This window comes from Gorilla gorilla, chromosome 6, assembly GCF_029281585.2.
Source record: "Gorilla gorilla gorilla isolate KB3781 chromosome 6, NHGRI_mGorGor1-v2.1_pri, whole genome shotgun sequence".
Taxonomy (NCBI): domain Eukaryota; kingdom Metazoa; phylum Chordata; class Mammalia; order Primates; family Hominidae; genus Gorilla; species Gorilla gorilla.
The window spans coordinates 144,834,134-144,853,765 of NC_073230.2; the positions used below are offsets into that span (position 1 = coordinate 144,834,134).

Here is a 19,632-nt window from a genome sequence, read left to right on the forward strand (position 1 = left end):
CAAATTCCTCGGTGAGATACTCTGAGATAACAAAGATTCCAGTGAGCAACTCAGTCATGACATCTTTATTATACCATAGATGAATATTTGTTAAATAAAAATAGGTACAGCAAGTGTACAATAAGACCAGTAGTTCTCCTTCAGAACTCTACCCATTTTTCAGAGGAAGGAAACACTTTTCCAGAATACAATGCTCAAGAAATGTAAGCCAGATCCCGCTTGTATGAGGTATCTTAAGTAGTCAGACTCTCATAAACAGACAGCAGAATAATGGTGCCAAGAGCTGGGGCAGGCAGGGGGAAGGGGAAAAGAAGAGTTGTTCAGTGGGTATAGAACTTCAGAATTACAAGATGAGAAAGTTCCGGGGGTCTGTTTCACAACATGCATGGAGTTAACACTGCTGTACTATATGCTTAAAAATGGTTAAGATGGTACATTTTACGTGATGTGTTTTTTACCACGATAAAAAAAATAAGATCGAAATGGATTAGGCAAGTAAGGGGTTGCTGTACAAAGTCATTTAACAAGCATTTGATTTTAGACCATTGGACCTGCAGAAATACTTTGATTTGTTAGATTCAAGGTGAGGTGACAGAGCAATGAAGTTTGCAGCAGTTAAATGTCTGTTGATGTCTCTTGAGTGACATTGGAGATAGCTGTGAGGATGCCAACGATGGAGGAAACTTAGAAAGTTTTTAGATCCTGGGCCGGGCACGGTGGCTCACGCCCGTAATCCTAGCATTTTGGGAGGCTGAGGCAGATGGACCACTTGAGGTCAGGAGTTTGAGACCAGCCTGGCCAAATGGTGAAACCCCATCTCTGCTAAAAATACAAAAAAATTAGCAGGGTGTGGTGACGTGTGCCTGTGGTCCCAGCTACTTGGGAGGCTGAGGTGGGAGAATCGTTTGAACACTGTAGGCGGAGGTGCCACTGCACTCCAGCCTGGGTGACAGAGCGAGACTGTCTCAAAAACAAACAAACAAAAACCAAACAAAAAAACCTACAAAGTTTTTAGATCCTAAAATTTGTCAGCAGAAATGGTTACATAAGTCATGGGCAAGTTTCCACCACAAACATCACACTCCCATATTATTCTAATAGTGATTATAACCAAATGTGACCCCTTCGTGACTGTAGTTGTATAGAGTGTGGCACTAATGAGGCAAAATAGGAGACCCTATTTGTCTGTCTAGTCTACATTTCTACTACTCCTTGGGCAAAGAATAGGGTTTTTTGGCTGCTGGTGGTGATCATAATATCTGATTCGGCATGTCAGTGAAATCATTGTCATAAAACTCTCTGTGGGTAAACAATGATCTGCATTCAGATTAAAATAGTTTTTAAGACTCTAGTTACTGAAAATGAGTCTTCATTTGTCTTTACAAAGGTCATGCCCTTCTTTTTTCTATTTTTTTTTCAGTCATTGATTGCCACAAAAATTCAAGCCCCAATTTGTGTTTAATTTTTTTGTTGCTGGATGAATGTTCCTGGGAACCATCTTCCCATTCATGGATTTCTTACTACTGGGAGCAGCCATCTACATAACATGGTGGTCAAGGACTACAAGGGTGGGCCTTTCCATCTGATGATTCTGAGTACAAGAAAGCTTTCAGATCCATTGTCAAGGGAGTGGAGCCTCAGGGCGGGATACAAGACTGACTATCAGGGTATTGCACAGTGTCTAGGGACTGAGGCCATTGCTAATCCACTCCCCACCTGACATCTAGGAAAAGTACAAACTGTGAAGATAGGCTACCATGTTTATCTGCCTCTGGCCGATCCCAACGCTGTCTGTACACTGACTTGTGTTTTACTTAGACAATGATACCCAGAGAAGACAGACAGACAGTGAGTGTTAGAGTGTGGGTCAGCAGAGATAGAGCAAAAGTCAAGCAGAAGAGTCTTGGAGATGCATCAAAAAACAGATACAGAGATATTTGGAATTGGGCCCAAATATAGAGCAGCAGAGATACCAACTAAAATAAAAGAAAGAAAGACAGAGACGAGCAGAGTGACCATGTCAGAGACCAAGTCAGAGACCATTTAGAAAGAGAAAGATTGAACAAAAAAAAGCATATATCAGAATCTGCATTTGGAGGAGGTAAAAGAGCAGAATGGTCAGGGAATGAGAAAGAGAAACTGAGACTTACTAATCTTCTGAGCCTGAGAATATCAGGATGCAAAGCTGTGTTTTTCTCTGATGATGAATGCCTTCTTCCTGTGTCCTAGTATTTCTCCAGAAGGATCATGCGGCTAGCACTGCTGGGCAAAGCTTATTTGCTCAAAGATTTTGAAGGAGTCCAGACCTCATCATTATCAAATGACAACTTTTAAATACTCATTTCAGAATCAAATTTAGCCCAATAAATCCTCACTCATTCAGAGATCAGACTTGTTGCAGCTTTTGCTTGCTGAACTCAGCTGTAAACTTAGGAGAAGACAGAAAGATCTCTGAGCTAATGAGGAATCCTTATTAGGACCCAGACGCTCGACCCCTAGCAGAGGACTTCATCTATTAACTCTTATTTAACACAGAATTATAACAAACCTGGCTATCGTAGTTTGTAGGCAATGGCCAGCTAAGAAAGAACAGACTGTGAAGGGCAAGTTACATTGGTAACAAAGAAAAATATGCTCTAATAGCCTGACAGTCAGGGAGGCAGCAGGAAAACTCAGAACTGAACACAGAATGAGCAGTCTGGGACCTCTCAGGGTTGGTACAAACAGTTGAGCTGACTTCTTAGATCCAGGTGCTCTCCTTGTGGCATCTCACAGTTAAAGGATTGTAGGAACTTCATAGGTAGAAGTCTTAGAGATTATCTTATCCAACTCCTTCATTAGAATGTTTAAATGATGACATGGCCGGGCGCAATGGCTCGCGCCTATAATCCCAACACTTTGGGAGCCTGAGGTGGGTGGATCACTTGAGGCCAGAAGTTTGAGACCAGCCTGGCCGACATGGCGAAAAACCGTCTCTACTAAAAATACAAAAATTAGCCAGGTGTGGTGGTGCGCGCCTATAGTCCCAGCTACTCGGGAGACTGAAGCAGGAGAATCGCTTGAACCCGGGAGGCAGACATTGCAGTGAGCCGAGATAGTGCCACTGCACTCCAGCCAGGATGACAGAGCGAGACTCCATCACACACACACACGCGCACACACACACACACACACAAGAATGTTTAAATGATGATCTTACACTAAACAAAAGCTTAAGGTGATTTGTATATATAGTTTAAAAAGATATCGAGTCAATATCTATAAAAGGAAAGTTTTGGCATTTGAAAGGGTAGAATTCTGTCATCTGAAAATCATTTTTATTTGGAGCATTTAGTTGTCTGATGATGCTAAATTATTTTTGCATGAAGACAGACAGGCACGGGCCTTCATGCCACCTTGTTCGTTGGGAGACTCTGCATTAGCTTGGTTTTTCTATTCAAAGACAAGGTATGGCTGGACTGGGCTGTGGGCCCCTTCCTGTTTCTCTTCTGTGTTATGCCAGCTTTCAGAAAAGAAGAGTTCAGACATAAAGGTCATAAAATTACTGATTTTCTAATGGATTATTCTTGGCAACTTTTGGAAAAGTCAAGAAGTATATCCTTGGCAAATAATATATTTATTTGGGTATAGCTCTAATTTCTTTATATTTACTGTAGAACCTCTGGAAAAATGTTCATTCAACCCAGCACCCTAGTCCCTTAGGACCGAAGGAGTCTGTCCCCCATCTTCCTGCCACGATGTCTCTTCTAGCTCATTCCTCACTCTTTTTTAAATTTATTTTTATTTTTATTTTTGAGACAGAGTCTCACTCTGTTCCCCAGGCTGGAGTGCAGTGGCACAATCTCAGCTCACTGCAGCCTCTACCTCCTGGGTTCAGCTGGTTCTCCTGCCTCAGCCTACTGAGTAGCCAGGATTACAGGTGTGCACCACCACGTCCGGCTGATTTTTGTGATTTTAGTAGAGACGGGTTTTCACTGTGTTGCCCAGGCTGGTCTTGAACTCCTGACCTCAAATAATCCTCCTGTCTCAGCCTCCTAAAGTGCTGGGATTACAGGCATGAGCCTCTGTGCCCGGCCTGTTCTCACTCTTGAGTGTGTGTGGCCACTGCTCTGGGTTGAAGCATATCAGAGTTCTGCCTGCCATAGGCAAACCATTCTGCCCATGGAGGCATCTTGAATGACCACTCCAGCCCTTTCTTCCAGCCCAGGTCACATGATGGCATGAATCAGATGTGTCTTCCAGGAAACTACAAGGAGAAAAGAGCATCGGGGTTACTGTTTGATCTCTGCTGCTCTGTGTCAGCGGTAAGTGTTTTGTTGCTGGTCTCTGTAAATGGAGTAGAGAATGAAGACTTTCTGGATTACTGTGCTGGTCCCTGCTCTGAGGTCCTGGTGTGGGCCAGTCTCTCAGGGAGGTACTCCCGGCTGTGAGGAGCGCATCAAGTCGTGCCTCAGGGCCTGGAAGAGGCTAACGAGGGACTGCGCCCAGATGTCCTTCTGATGGCCGTGGGACAGGGCTGTGCGGTAGGCTGTGTAGGCCAGGGTCAGCACTGTCCTTTCAAAGTCTTCTTTCTTGAGGATGCCAGGGTGGCTGGAGAGGCTGGCGCTGAGCCGGCGGATGTCTGGGATGCTCTTGGGGATGACGTTGTTGCAGATGGTGCGGAAGTCCGAGGCCTTCCGCAAGGAGGCCAGCTCCTCGTCCTTGATGGAGATTTGCAGGTCAGGGCTGATCTCAAGTTCGGCCAGCAGGAACTGGTGAGAAATGTGGATGTGCAAAAATATGAAGTGAGGCATTGCTGAGGACACAGTTGTTCATTATCACGCACCTTCCCTTAGGGAGGCAGCTGCCAGAAGAGCTTTGGAACTCAAGAGACCTGAGTTCCAGTTCTGACTTTCTCACTTGCTGTGTGACCTTGGACAAGTTACTTAACTTCTCTGAGCCTCACTTTCCTTCTCTGTGTAAATAATTAGTAACACCATCTACTTCACTGGGATATTGTGAGAGGTAAATAAGACAAATATGGACAAAGCTAATACAGTGTCTGGTTCAAAACCAGTATTTAAGGGATTAATTATAGTTTCTAGTGTCCTGGATAAATTCCTTCTTCCCTTTCTTTTTTCCACCCAACAAAGATCATCTAAAGCATCAACTATTTCGATAATTTTAAGGCAGAAGCTGGGAGACTCTTTCTGCATTAGCTTGGTTTTTCTATTCAAAGACAAGGTGAGACTGGATTGGGCTGTGGGCCCCTTGCTGTTTCTTTTCTGTGTTAAACCAGCTTTCAAAAAGAAGGAGTTCAGACATAAAGGTCATAAAATTACTGATTTTCTGTTTTTTTTTTTTTGTTTTTTTGTTTTCTTTTTTGAGATGGAGTCTCACTCTGTCACTCAGGCTAGAATGCAGTGGTGTGATCTCAGCTCACTGCAACCTCCACCTCCTGGGTTCAAGCGATTCTCCTGTCTCAGCTTCCCAAGTAGCTGGGATTACAGGCACCTGCCACCATGCCTGGCTAGTTTTTTGTATTTTTATTAGAGATGGGGTTTCACCATGTTGGTCCGGCTGGTCTCGAACTCCTGACCTCAGATGATCCACCAGCCTCGACCTCCCAAAAGTGCTGGGATTACAGGCATGAGCCACTACGCCGAGCCAAATGACTGATTTTCTAACTGATTCTTCTTGGCAGCTCTTGGAAAAGTCAAGAAGTACATCCTTGGCAAACAATATATTTATTTGGGTATAGCTCTAGTTTCTTTATATTTACTATAGGACCTCTGGAAAAATGTTCAGAGTTTGAAGGGTGCAGAGGATTGTGCTAGGAATCAAGTGGGACACAGAGATTTGTCCTCGTCTCTGACCTGCCCACTAAGCGTGGGAGCTGGGTCTGCCATGCACATCCCTGGGTAGTGCCAGGCTCACAGTAGGGATGGAATGACTCCAAATCCTCTCTCTTCTCTTTGTCTCTGTCTTCCCCTTCCCGAATTCATCCTCCATGGCACTATGATCTTTCTAAAATATAGATCTCTTCGTATGACTCCCGTGTTCAAGACTAGGCAAAGACTCTGCATTTCCTAGTCTGGTTCCCAAGGCAGGATTTGAAATCTCTCCCCCTGGCTTAACTGCATGGCTACAGCAAGTTATCTCTTTTTTTATTTTATTTTTTTGAGATGGAGTCTCGCTCTGTCACCCAGGCTGGAGTACGGTGGTGCGATCTGAGATCACTGCAACCTCCACCTCCCGGGTTCAAGTGATTCTCCTGCCTCAGCCTCCCAAGTAGCTGGGATTACAGGTGCATGCCACCATGGCCAGCTAATTTTTGTATTTTTGGTAGAGATGAGGTTTCACCATGTTGGCCAGGCTGGTCTTGAACTCCTGACCTCAGGTGATCCACCTGCCTCGGCCTCCCAAAGTGCTGGGATTACAAGCATGAGCCGCCGCACCTGGCCCGGCTGTCTCTTTCTTTTCTTTTTTTTTTTTTCTTTTTGAGATGGAGTCTTGCTCTGTTGTCCAGGCTGGAGTGCAGTGGCGTGATCTCGGCTCACTGCAACCTCCGCCTCCCAGGTTCCAGTGATTCTCCTGCCTCAGCCTCCTGAGTGGCTGGGATTACAGGCACGTGCCACCATGCCCAGCTAATTTTTGTATTTTTAGTAGAGATGGGGTTTCACCGTGTTGGCCAGGCTGGTCTTGAACACCTGACCTTGTGATCCGCCCACCTTGGCCTTCCAAAGTGCTGGGATTACAGGCGTGAGCCACCGTGCCCAGCCCCCAACCAGCTGTCTCTTTCTTAACCAGACAGTCCTAGTGCATGGAGTCAGAGGATGTCAAAGCTGGAGGGGAATTTTGGACAGCCTAGTTGAATTCTCTCATTTAACAGTTGAGGAGAGTCAGGCCCAGAGAGAAACAGCGGCTTATGCAAGGTGGCACAGCGGACGGGTGACAGAGCCAGGACTAAAGCTCAGATCTTGAGCCTGGGATCATAACACTGAACCAATCTGGGCAGCCTCAGGAAATTGACCCTGTGGTTTGGAGGAGGAGTGGGGTCTCAGTGATGCAAGGTGAGAGGTAGTGAAAGACAGCCTGCAGGGTGGTCTGTGGCTTCCAGAAACCCAGCTAGGCTGGCAGCTCAGCCAGACAGCATTGCCATCTTAGCATGCAGGGCCTTGGAGACACGGCTGCACCCAGACAATGGCTTGGCATTTCCTGGCAAGTCCTGCCTCAAGGCCTTTGCTTGGGAATATTGCCACACTCTGGTGCCTGGGTGCCAGGAGTGACGTCTATAGGCCAAACCTAATCTTTAGTTTAAACTGAACTGAACTCCTAATGCCATCATTCTCTGTTATAGCATGTGGGAAAGACAGGAGGCATGAGGAATACTTTATGAATGAGTAGGTTCTATGACCTCTACAAATTAGGCTATTCCCTACCACAACAGGGGTCACTCATGGTCAGGGGCTGAGAGGTCACTTCTCCTTTTCCAAAAACGATAGAGAAAGTGCAGTGCCTTTTGGGTGACTTGTATTGAGCATGTTCCCTCTGCCTACCTCGTAGAGCAGCTCCACCTCCTCCAGGGAGGTCTGCAGGACTGGGTTCAATGGCAGTGATGAGGACCTCTTTGGCCGGTGGGCGGCAGGGAAGAGCATGGCTGAAAGAAAGAAAACAGTGAGTTCCTGGCTGCTGTGCGCGCCCAGACCTTCTCCCTCTGATCCACCTTGAAGGTAGTCAAGGAGTCTTAAAAACGGACTGACTTGGCCAGGCACGGTGGCTCATGCCTCTAATTCCAGCCCTTTGGGAGGCCGAGGCGGGCGGATCACCTGAAGTCAGGAGTTCGAAACCAGCCTGGCCAACATGGTGCAACCCCATCTCTACTAAAATTACAAAAAAACAGCTGGGCATGGTGGCGGGTGCCTGTAATTGCAGCTACATGGAAGGCTGAGGCAGGAGAATAGTTTTAACTCAGGAGGTGGAGGTTGCAGTGAGCCGAGACTGCGCCATTGCACTCCAGCCTGGGCAACAGAGCGAGACTCCATGTCAAAAAAAAAAAAAGAAAGAAAGAAAGAAAGAAAAAAAAGGACTGACTGGAAAGTGGTGGTGGACACAGAGTGAGGAGAGAGGTGACATACTCCCCTGGTGTGGCCCAGAAAGCTCTCAGTCATATCAGACCAGTGGCTTAAAAACTGGCTGCTCATCAGAACCGTCTGAGAAAACGAGAAAAGAAAAGAAAAAGGAAGAACCATCTGAGAAAGTTTTGCAAAATCTATATGCCTGGGGATATGCATGCCTTAGGAAATTTATATTAAACCAAAGCAAAACAAAGCAAAGTAGAAATGAGTGAAAACAAAAAGCCCCAAAGTCAGTAAGTGAGTTCCCTGAAAACACTGTTCCCTAATAGCACTGCACGCATCTTAGCACGTTATCAGTATGAAGGGCTGGTTTATGTTGATTCACTGCCTGTTTTAATCAGAAGATCAGGCTTCTGGCTGCCTCAGGCATCCAAAATATAGCTGCCAAGAATCTGAACACACGTGACAAAATAAAAGAAGAGAGCTGCACAAGACCCAGGCCCTTGGATCTAGGGCATCATTGTGGGGTCAAACTCAGAGCTTTCCCCAAGGGCTGCCTGATTTTTGTTTGTTTGTTTGTTTGAGATGGAGTCTTGCTCTGTCGCCCAGGCTGGAGTGCAGTGGCACGATCTCGGCTCACTGCAACCTCTGCCCCCCGTGGGTTCAAGTGATTCTCCTGCCTCAGCCTCTCAAGTAGCTGGGATTACAGATGCGTGCCACCACGCTCGGCTAATTGTTGCATTTTTAGTAGAGACAGGATTTCACCATATTGGCCAGGCCGGTCTTGAACTCCTGACCTCAAGTGATCCGCCCGCCTCAGCCTCCCAAAGTGCTGGGATTATAAGCATGAGCTACCGAGCCCAGTCAAGCCTGGCTGATTTAGGAATGTATTTAGTATAAAGTCAGTGACTTGACAATGCTGTTCCCCCGTGGTTGCATGTAGAAATGGTAACTGGAGGAAGATGAATTGCTATTAGAGGTACACAGGACAGCAAGAATTAGGCACTGACTGGGGACAAGTGAAGGAGAAGACAGAACATCAGAGGGTATAGGAATGATTATTATAAATTCCAGTTCTCCAGGACCACGTCAGGCTAGGAGCAAATAGCCCTGGTCACCTCCACAACCTCTCTGGGGAGCAGGCACTGTGCAGAAATGATCGGCAAGCCCTCCGCCAGCTGATAGAAAAAGGTACCGCTTCTTTAAGACACTTAATTATGATCTACCAGAAAACTGTGGAAATAATGGTAAAAACTGGAGACTACAAGGTGTTGGCACCCCCTGAAGTTGTACAGGCGTATTTTGCTTAATCATAAATGGCAGCTCTGCTAGTTGATAATAGTGCCCTTGAGCCATTGAGAAAAGGTCAAATTATGTTCAGTGTACGCAGTTAAAGAAGACAGTCTGGGCGCTGTGGCTCATGCCTAAAATCCCAGCACTTTGGGAGGCCGAGGTGGGCAGATCACATGAGGCCAGGAGTTTGAGACCAGCCTGGTCAACATGGTGAAACCCCATCTCTACTAAAAATACAAAAGTTAGCTGGGCATGATGGTGCATGCCTGTAATCCCAGCTACTTGGGAGGCTGAGGCAGGAGAATTGCTTGAACCCGGGAGGTGGAGCTTGCAGTGAACCGAGATCGTGCCATACTGCACTCCAGCCTGGCGACAGAGTGAGACTCCATATCAAAAAAAAAAAAAAAAAAAAAAAAAAAAGCCGGGCGCGGTGGCTCACACCTGTAATCCCAGCACTTTGGGAGGCTGAGGCGGGCGGATCACGAGGTCAGGAGATCGAGACCATCCTGGGTAACATGGTGAAACCCCATCTCTACTAAAAAAATACAAAAAATTAGCCGGGTGTGGTGGCAGGCGCCCGTAGTCCCAGCTCTCGGTAGGCTGAGGCAGGAGAATGGCGCGAACCCGGGAGGCGGAGCTTGCAGTAAGCCAAGATCGCGCCACTGCACTACAGCCTGGGTGACAGGGTGAGACTCTGTCTCAAAAAAAAAAAAAAAAAAAAAAAAAAAAAGGCAGGGAAGGATGGAAATCATTTTAGAAGGATTGCCATCAGAAGTGATTAAAAAAAAAAAAAAAAGGAAACATCTTTAACTTAGAGGAACTTTCCTGAAAAGCTCACTGGTAGGAATCTCCCATGACTCAGAAAAGCCTGATGGGCTTATTATAGTATTGCTGTAAATTACTTTCTCAGTAACTCATTTATGATCGATATCACAAGTTCCTCAAGGGCTTTGATACATACAGTTTTATATTCTGTACCCGTGGCAGAGCCTGGCAGGCTTCCGGGGTGTGCGCCAGGCATAGCTGTTGATGACCAAATCCCTGCACTAATGGTCGCCTCGGCCAGCAGAGTGACCAGCTCTGTTTCGCCAGACCGTGCTCAGGGAAGGAGCCATGAGCTCCATGGCAGTATTCCCTAGCCAGGTATTTCAGCAGAGTTTATACTCTTTGCCAAAAAAGAGCCAGTTTCCCCCAGAATCATAGATTTTAGGGCTTGAGGAAGCCTTTGCCCCTGTTTGTCCATTGCCAATGCCTGTAGTGTCAGGTGGAACGCAGGAGAGTGAGGTGTCTGTGACTCCACTAGTTAACACTGTTAGAGTCACCAAAGTGGTTTCTTGGACCCAGCTCCAGAGTTCTGATTTAATTGAACCAGAGGGCAATGAACACATTACGATTTTGTAAAGCGTCCTAAGTGCTTCTAATGACAGCCGAGGTTGAGAACCACTGTCCTAGTCAGAGTAAGCTTGACCTGAAATTTTGTGGAAGACGCTGACCCTAGGCTGTGTGGCCGCTCTCTGTTTAGACCGGTGGTTCCCAGCCTTGACTAGACATTCGATTCATCCGGGCACTTTTAGAAACCCAAATGCCCAAGACCACACTCCAGGCCAATCTGTGGGCATCTCTGGGAGTGAAATGTAGGCACTGGGACTTTTTCCAGCTCCCAGGCTCCAGTAGGCAGCCAGATCTGTGTTATCCATATCGCAGACAGGCTGATGGTGTCCTTCTATCATAAAACAATTCAGAGCTCTCGCCTATCTGATGGGGCCTTACAAGGTCATCTGAAGAGACCAAGGTCATCATGTTCTTGGAGGTAAGGAGTGCAGGCACAAAGAGGGCATGGACTTTGTCTCTGTTTTCTCCTTGGTATGAGATGAGTTGGTCCTAGGTCAAGGTGTGGCCTGTTTCTTTCTTTGTGCTCCTCTTTTCTTCCCACCAGGAAGAAAGGAGGCGGATGAAACCCCCTTCTTAGGATAGGATCTAAGAGCGACTCTACTTCTTTAATTCTGCTAGAATTTATCTCTTATTGCCAAATTAAAGGTATTATTCCCTTAAAAAAAAAAACAAAAAACAAAACCTCAGTCCCAGCAGATGAAGGCGATAGGGAGGGAATGTCAGGGCGTGGAGCCCTTTCTGCTCCCTGTAATCACAGCCGCTGCCTGCCTGGAAGTTATTCATGATCTTAGACCTGGACTTTCTTCGCTCAGTTGTTGCCCTGTGAACAGCAACATGTTTTTAACATGCTCACCCCAGAGGGACCCCTAGTTCTCAAAGAGCCAAGAAGAAAATACTTCCTGATTCAAAGCTGAGCTTGATAATGAAAACTTTATCATTTCCAACAGCTCTTGGTCTCCTACTGAATAGTAACATAGTTTGGTGGAGACTTAGAAATAGCTTCAGACAACAGGAATGGCTATTGCTTTAGAATGTAAGTGTGTACCAAAAATTAACTGGGTGTGGTGGCAGGCACCTACAGGGCACCTGTAGTCCCAGCTACTCAGGAGGCTGAGGCAGGAGAATGGCGTGAACCCGGGAGGCGGAGGTTGCAGTGAGCCGAGATCATGCCACTTCACTCCAGCCTGGGTGACAGACTGAGACTCTGTCTCAAAAAAAAAAAAAAAAAAAAATAAGTGTGTACCAGGTGTGGCAGCTCACACTTGTAATCTCAGGACTTTGGGAAGCTGAGGCAGGTGGATAACTTGAACCCAGGAATTTGAGACCAGCCTGGGCAACATAGTGAGACCCATCTCTACTAAAAATTAAAAAAATTAGCTGGGCATGGTGGCACATGCTTGTGGTCCCAGCTACTTGGAAGGCTGAGGCAGGAGGATCAACTGGGCCTGGGAGGTCAAGGCTGTAGTGAGCTGTGATCAGCCACTGTACTCTAGCCTGGGCGATAGAGTGAGACCCTGTCTCAAAAAAAAAAAAAAAAAAGAAAAGCCAAGCAAATGGGAGAAAGCATTTCCAATGAATGTCACTGATAAGGATCAATATCTAGAAGCTAAAAAAGAGGTCCTACCAATCCATTTAAAAAGTAAAAAATTAGAATGTATGTGTGGGAAGCACAGGAATCTTAAAGATGGGTCTCTCTCCCTCCCTTCCTCACCCCCACCCCTGCACTGGTCCACCAGGCCCAGCAGTGCTGCCCCTCACATTTCTGTGGCTGCTTTGACCTTGTGCATTGGGCAGGGGTAGGGACGGCTGCTGGAGTGCAGCCAGCTCTAGGGCAGACATCTCAGTGGCTCGGCAGCCACCCAGATCTGACTCCCTGTGTGAGGCAAGATCTAGAGAGAATAAACTTATCTCCACTGGAGAGGCTGGAGGTGGTGGGTGAGAAATAGCTCTATCTGATCAATGTCAAAATACAGAGGTACAATTTCACAATGTGCAGTCACTCCAAGATGTTCTTGTCCATAAGGATGAAGGCTGGACCCCACCAGAAATGCTGATGGCTGAAACAAGGGCTGGCAAACTCTAAGATGTATATGTGCAAAGCTGGAAACTAGACTTGCTCCTACATTGTAGAAAATCTTGTTTCCCCAGGAAGCCTTTCCTGAGACTCAATGGTCAGCTTGCATGGAAGTTGGCTGCCCAGGCTGGCCGTGGGGTGGGGAAACCAAGCACTGCTCAGCTCCTCCTCGATTGCTGGACAAATGAGCATCTAGGACACATGGGACCGACCAGCACAGAAGAAGTGACTCAGTTGCTAAAGGTCATGCCACATGGACTAAGTTAGTCCAGGAGCTGGATCCAGAGTTCATGATTCATGTGTTATAGCGTGTTCTGTCCATGTCTTCTGCTGAGAGATACCTCTGGAGCTCAGGCTAAAGATCTTAACATGTGGAGCTCAGATATAATAATGTAAGAGCTCGGGGCACCCACTGTGTGCCTTGTGCTGTCCATAAGTACCTTGTGAGGTAAGTATGAACTTTCCATTTTATAGATGAAGAAACTTGGAGGTTAAGAAAATTGCCCTAGGCCATCCAATTTATTTGAGGTAGGGCTGGGATTAAAATCCAGATCTCCAAGGCTCCAAAACCCAAGCTCACTGATAAGTGAACAATGCTCCTTTTTGTAGGTACCTCTGCCCAGAGAGTGGGCATTCTTCAGTTCTGAATAACTACAGAAAGGATAAATGGTAGTTAGTTATGAATGAATGAATGCCTATGCATTTGATAGAAAACGTATTCTTAAATAGATCACACATACTTTTCAAAACTCTGACTTTGACTTATAATAATGTGATATGCAAGGTCAAAGGACTACTTTTAGGATCACTCTCCTGCATCGATTCTCCTTTTCTCCCTCATTGTTCCTTTTTTTTTTTTTTGAGACAAGAGTCTTGCTCTGTCGCCCACGCTGGAGGGCAGTGGTGCAATCTGGGTTCCCAGGTTCAAGCGATTCTTGTGCCTCAGCCTCCTGAGTAGTTGAAACTACAGGCGCCACCATGCCTGGCTAATTTTTGTATTTTTGTATTTTTTTTTTTTAACTGGAGACGGGGTTGTTTACCATGTTGGCCAGGCTGGTCTCGAACTCCTGGCCTTAAGTGATCCTCCTGCCTCAGCCTCCGAAAGTGCTGGGATTACAGGTGTGAGTCACTGCGCCCGGCCCCTTATTGTTCCTTTGCAATCGCTTGGCAAAAGCACAATCCAGCTCTGCCTATTCCACACCTGCCCCTGTGCACCTGAATGTGGCTGGAGAAAAATGCTCTTTGTGATGACTCTATTTAAAATTACAACCCTCTGGACTCTGTAGCCTCTGTCCCTACTTTATTATCATCCAACAAATCACTTATTTTAAAATATAAATATATTTGTTGCCTGTTTCCCCTCACTAGAGGGTATGGGATTTTGTCTATTTTGTTCACTGTTGTATTCTCAGTGCCTAGCATCATGCCCCTTCCTGTTTTTCAAATGAATAAATAATCCCACAGGAACATATTACCTGCCCTGGTCACTAAGCTCTATTTTTTTCAAATAGAGTGCCTATAAAATCCTTCCTTTTCTAATAGGGTGAATCTAGAGTTTATTTGTGGTTCTCGGTCTTGGCTAATGATCAGAAAGTAGATGTTGACTTCTGTCTCCACCACACCCTCCCCTTATCCCTGAGGAGTCCCTGTTTGGGCCTGGACGAAGCTATTTTTTAATTGATCTCAGCCAGTGCTGTCCCCTACCTCCCCCACACCTTAGCCCTTCAAAGCTTTCTTGCCTAGACAAACAGCCAGAGGCACTCCAATGAAGTAGCCTGCCTTTGTTTGGCAGCCCGACCTTCTCTTTGACTTTCTGTAATCTGGGTCAAAAGTCTCTTTCTTCTTCTTTCCTCCCATCCCTCCAATATGTTCAGTAGCATGGTATTCAGGCTAATCATGCTTTGCCCAGAACTGTGCATAGCATTTGTGGTAAAGAGCTTGTTGGAAAGGATTCAAGCTGCAGACCATCTCAAGCCAAACTCCAACTGTATTTTTAATGAATCAGTTGAAGCAACTCGATAGAAAGGACAGTGGGTGTGGAAAGGAAAAGCTCTCGTTTGTAAAAGATCTTTTGCCAGATCTGACTGATGTCATTTACTTTTTGACTCCTGGGCCAGCCCTCTGGAAACACAGTGCTATTCTGAGCGAGCCAGGGTCTCGGCCCTGTGCGTGGGGGTCCTCTGGGAGAGCTCCTGAAAGGGCTCTGGCAGCCAGCTCCTCTTGGCTGGAAAGCTCCACCCTGTAGGGGGAGCTTGGGGCTGCCGGGAGCAGGTGAGTGGCCCATGGGGGATGGAGAAATATGCAGAGCGGATGAATGAGGACGGGGCACTCTGCCAGCAGATGGACCTGGGGGATCAAATTCAACTCTGCCCTTGCAGCTGGGGGAGCTGGGTCACTTGACTTCTTGCCTCACTCTCCAATTTTCTTACCTGTAAATGGTTAGGATAGCACCGACCTCACAGAGTTACTGTGGAGCGAGGAGATGGCTCTGTATGGGGCACTTGGGCAGTGAATACTTAAAACAATTTTCTTTTTGGATACAGGGTCTTGCTCCATCATCCAGGCTTGAGTGAAGTGGCGCAATCATAGCTCTCTGCATCGTTGACCTCCTGGGCCTAAGTGATCCTACCACCTTGATCTCCTTGCCTTAAGTGATCCTACCACCTTAACCTTCTGAGTAGCTGGGACTACAGGCATATGCTGCTACACCCAGCTAATTTTTTTTTAACTTTCCTCTGAGTCACTGGAATTATAGGTGTGCACCACCATGCCCGGCAGTCAGTGAGTACTTACTGAGTACTGACCACAGGCCTTTCCCTCGTGGAACATTCATGACTGAGGACACACACAAATGGACACCTGAAAATGACATAAGGTCCACCAAAAAATGGAAGGGCTGCTCTATTAAACTACTTAAAAAATAACTTGTATGTATTCAACAAAAGCATAGCTATTCATATCCTTAATAGATGCATATTTCATTCATATCCTTAATAGATGCATAATTCTTTCTCAAGTCTGGCTGGTCCTCCCCCTTCCAGTGGTGCCCTGGCAGGACCTGGTATGTGCTGGGACGTGGGCCACCTGTGTGTGTGTGTGTGTTTCTGTGTGTGTGTGTGTGTGTGTGTGTGTGTGTGTGTGTGTGTGTAGATGTGGCTTTCCTGGCTTGGCCACAGGTGAGTCATTTGGTCTTCATCAAGCTGGTGGGGCTGGAATGGGTGATCCTGGATCCTGGCGTGGAAAGCTGCCTCCCAGGGTGGAATCCTAGAGAGCACTTAGGGAAAGGCTGGGAGGATGGTAGGAAAAAGACAGTCCTAACAACAAGGCGCATATTGCCTGTGAGTTTACATCTACATTTACGTTTTGGAGCAGGAGGGTGGGAGGATGGACACGGGGTAGTGGTGGGGGTGGAGGCCAAAGGGCAGGGGGTGGAAGAGGAAAAGCTCAGGAAGAGATTGCCCTAAGACTGTTTCCAAAGGGAGTACTTTGAATTGAGGCTGGAGGTAGGGTGGGGATAAGGATGAAGGTGAAATGAATAATACGTTTGGAAAAACTTATTCGTTTGGGTGTGACTCCTATTCCGTCTTGAAAAAAAATGGCAAGAATTGTGTATTTCTTTTATAATTAGAAAAAAATGTTAAAAATGAAAAAAAATCAACTACGTGGAAGACATTTGATGATGGTTGGAGGGACTCCATATCATTTGTTGACTCAGCGCTGACTTGAGCCATTAATCTAGCACGTCACATCCGCTGCCTCATAGTGACCTCGGTATCAGATGGGCTGGCTTTGAGTCAGTGGATCGTGAACTCACTGTGGAAAGACCTTCCCCAGTGCGGAAGGACATGGCCCGGAGAAGTTGCTCCCAGAATGTTGCTGTAGATTCCCCTGTTAAGAGCCTTAAACTTCCTTTAATGAAAAATTTTTATTTTTCAAAAACTGGTAGGCAATAGCTAATATTTATATTGTGCTTTGTCATTTACAAAGTATTTTCATCTATATTTTTGAATATGACCCTCACAGTAACACCATGAGGGTTTTATTGATGTGATGGATGTTAATGTCACCCGTTAGTGAACTAAAGCTCAGAGAGGTTAAGAGACTTGTCTGAGATCACATTGCCAAATAGAGATGGAACTTAAACCAGGACCCTTGCAGAGTAGCTCATGATGTGGCTATCGTGTTTACAAACCATATTGCAAGTCAAATAATCCCTTTTGGCTTTGTAATAGCCTGTGCCTTAGGAAGAGTGGGCACTCTTACCCTGTTTAATAAGCAAATCCCCAGTGTGACAAAGAGGGGAGTGACAGAACCCAACTCCAAGTTCTCTTTGCTTTTTACTTCCAAGTGCTACCTCAAAGTTTGTGCACACAATGAAAAGGGAGGTGTGAAAACAGGGTGACTATAGTCAATAACAATTTAAAAAGAACTAAAAGAGGGCCAGGCACTATGGCCCATGCCTATAATCCCAGAACTTTGGGAGGCTGAGGTGGGCGGGTCACTTGAGGTCAGGAGTTTGAGACCAGCCTGGCCAACATGGTGAAACCCCATCTCTACTAAAAATACAAAAATTAGCCAGGCGTGGTGGTGCACACCTGTAATTCCAGCTATTCAGGAGACTGAGGCATGAGAATCGCTTGAACCTGGGAGGCGGAGGTTGCAGTGAACCAAGATTGCACCACTGCATTCCAGCCTGGGCAACAGAGTGAGACTCCATCTCAAAAATAAATAAATAAGTAAATAAATAACAAATAAAAATAACTAAAAGAGTATCATTGGATTGTTTGTAACACAAAGGCTAAATGCTTGAGGGGATGGATACCCCATCTTCCATGATGTGACGTGCCTGTATCAAAACATCTCATAGGCCCCATAAATATGTACACCTACTATGTGCCCACAGAAATTAAAAATTAAAAATTAAAAAAAGAAAAGGGAGGGGTGTATGTGTGTATGTGCATGTGTATGCAATGTTGTTACGAGAAAAATGAAGAATGCTGTATTATTTGTTTCTGGGCAACGATCACTTCACAGCTCAGCTCAAAAGACATATCTCTGTTAGAGATGTAAGTCCCTAATGTCAGGTTTAACCATGAGGAAATAAAACCCAGCATAAGTACAGTAGCTTTTGCCTCCTTCCCATTTCAGATCCTTCTCTGGCGCTGCTCTATCCCCACTCCGGCCACTCCTTCCTTCCCTGACACTGTCCTTGAGAAGCAAGCAGGAGGCGCATCCATGCCACCATGCCAGTTGCCTTCCAATTTTGTATCTCTAGAAACACCTACTGGCCTGACTTGAAGGAGCCCATTCTTCTTGCAGTTCTTTCTAGGAGAGTGAACTCAGTTGACTTTAGGCAGTGGAAAGATTTCCATTCATATTGGTGAAGAGTGGGCAGTGCTGTGGGTCCCTCCTTTCCTAACAGTGATAAACTCTGGCTCGAGGTGCTTCCAGTGTCTACCAAGCAGAGCCAGTCCCAGGGAAATGGAGAAAAGATGCCATCCAGCTAGGAGGAACTACATCCTGAGGGGGAGGAAGTCAGTGATAAGAGAACAGCCTTTGCTGGGGCCCCTTCCTTTGTGAGGAGGTGGCGGAGCTGGTGGGTGCAGTGGAGGTTGAAGGGTTGCTCTCCTCACCTGCCCACCTCTGGCTGCAGAGATGCATCCCCTCCTGGTGAGGAGGCAACGTTCTGCAGAGCTTCTGCTCTGGTTCCCCCAGGGAGCAGGCCTTTGGCATCCCAGCCCCCATCACTCCATCATTTTAGCAGCAGACCTCAGCACCTGCTCTCCAGACGGTCTGGCCCAACTGCTGCAGGTGGTGGGGGCAGTTGAAGAAATGAGTTCTACTTTCTATGAAGCAGAAATGAGTTCTCTCTGGGATGCCAGAAAGGGGTTCTCTCTGGGTTCTCCACCTCAACCTAATTCCCTCAGGAGCTTTGATTTTTTCCAGTGTCATTTCCCCATCACCCTCTAAGAAGGGGGAACATGTCAAGAAGCATCAAGCAATTGACAGAGATTAGACAAAAGGAGAGTGCGGGGCTTCTAATGTCCTTCCCTCCAAATTTTGAATTGCATTGAAGAAAGTATAATGAGCATCAAACAAACAAATGAATAAAAAGCAACTCACCCCTGCTCCACCTGTGGCACATAGAAGCCTCAGCATTGTAATACAACAGCAGAAGCAGCAACATCTTCCAATGCATCTTGTCCTTCAAAAGGTGAAAAATCGACCCTCAAGCCCAATGGAACCCCAGTAGCTGCAGGTATGCCCGTGCCGTTCTTCCCAGTGAGATGATGGAGTGCTTCCCTCCCTTCCTTTTGCAGACGTGCAGAAATGCCTACTCTGCCTCAGAAGGCTGGAGGCTGAAGGCTGCGTCCTGGGTGGGACAGGAGTCCGTACCTCTCTTCATTTGACGCTCTCTGGGGTTGGGGGACTGGCCTTCCACAGAGAGACTCTGTTTTTGAGCACATCTGGAGTGACTCACGGGGCATGTGATCTCCTTGGCAGTGGGGCGGATAAATATAATTTCTGTACTTGAGTTCCATGTGTTGGATGCACCCACTGGAATTTTTCTTTAACAAACAGACCCGTGGAACTTGTTAGAGAGCCCGGCGAAGAGTTGGCTGCTCTCCCCGTCCACACATACGATACCAGAGCCAGGGGCGAGGGCTGGAGGCAGAGTTGGGAGCCTGCCTGGCAGACACCAGGGCTGGTTGAGCCTAAGTTGCCTTCAGGACAGCAAAATCATTGTGGTGCCTGGGCTGAGTGTCACTGTTGCCTGGCCCTGGAGCTAGACTAGGACATTGGCGCCTAGAGCCT

The 19,632-nt window shown here is 46.6% G+C and overlaps 1 protein-coding gene across 1 annotated transcript; it reads right to left on the reverse strand.

The window, feature by feature from the left end:
* Nucleotides 1-50: 50 nt before the first annotated feature.
* FAM180A (family with sequence similarity 180 member A) lies at nucleotides 51-19,471 on the reverse strand. Its single transcript, XM_004046275.5, has 3 exons — nucleotides 18,940-19,471; nucleotides 7,539-7,639; nucleotides 51-4,751 (listed from the first exon to the last, which is right to left on the reverse strand). Exons 1-3 carry the CDS (start codon nucleotides 19,013-19,015, stop codon nucleotides 4,407-4,409), a joined length of 522 nt encoding a protein of 173 aa, XP_004046323.1. The 5' UTR covers nucleotides 19,016-19,471; the 3' UTR covers nucleotides 51-4,406.
* Nucleotides 19,472-19,632: the final 161 nt, after the last annotated feature.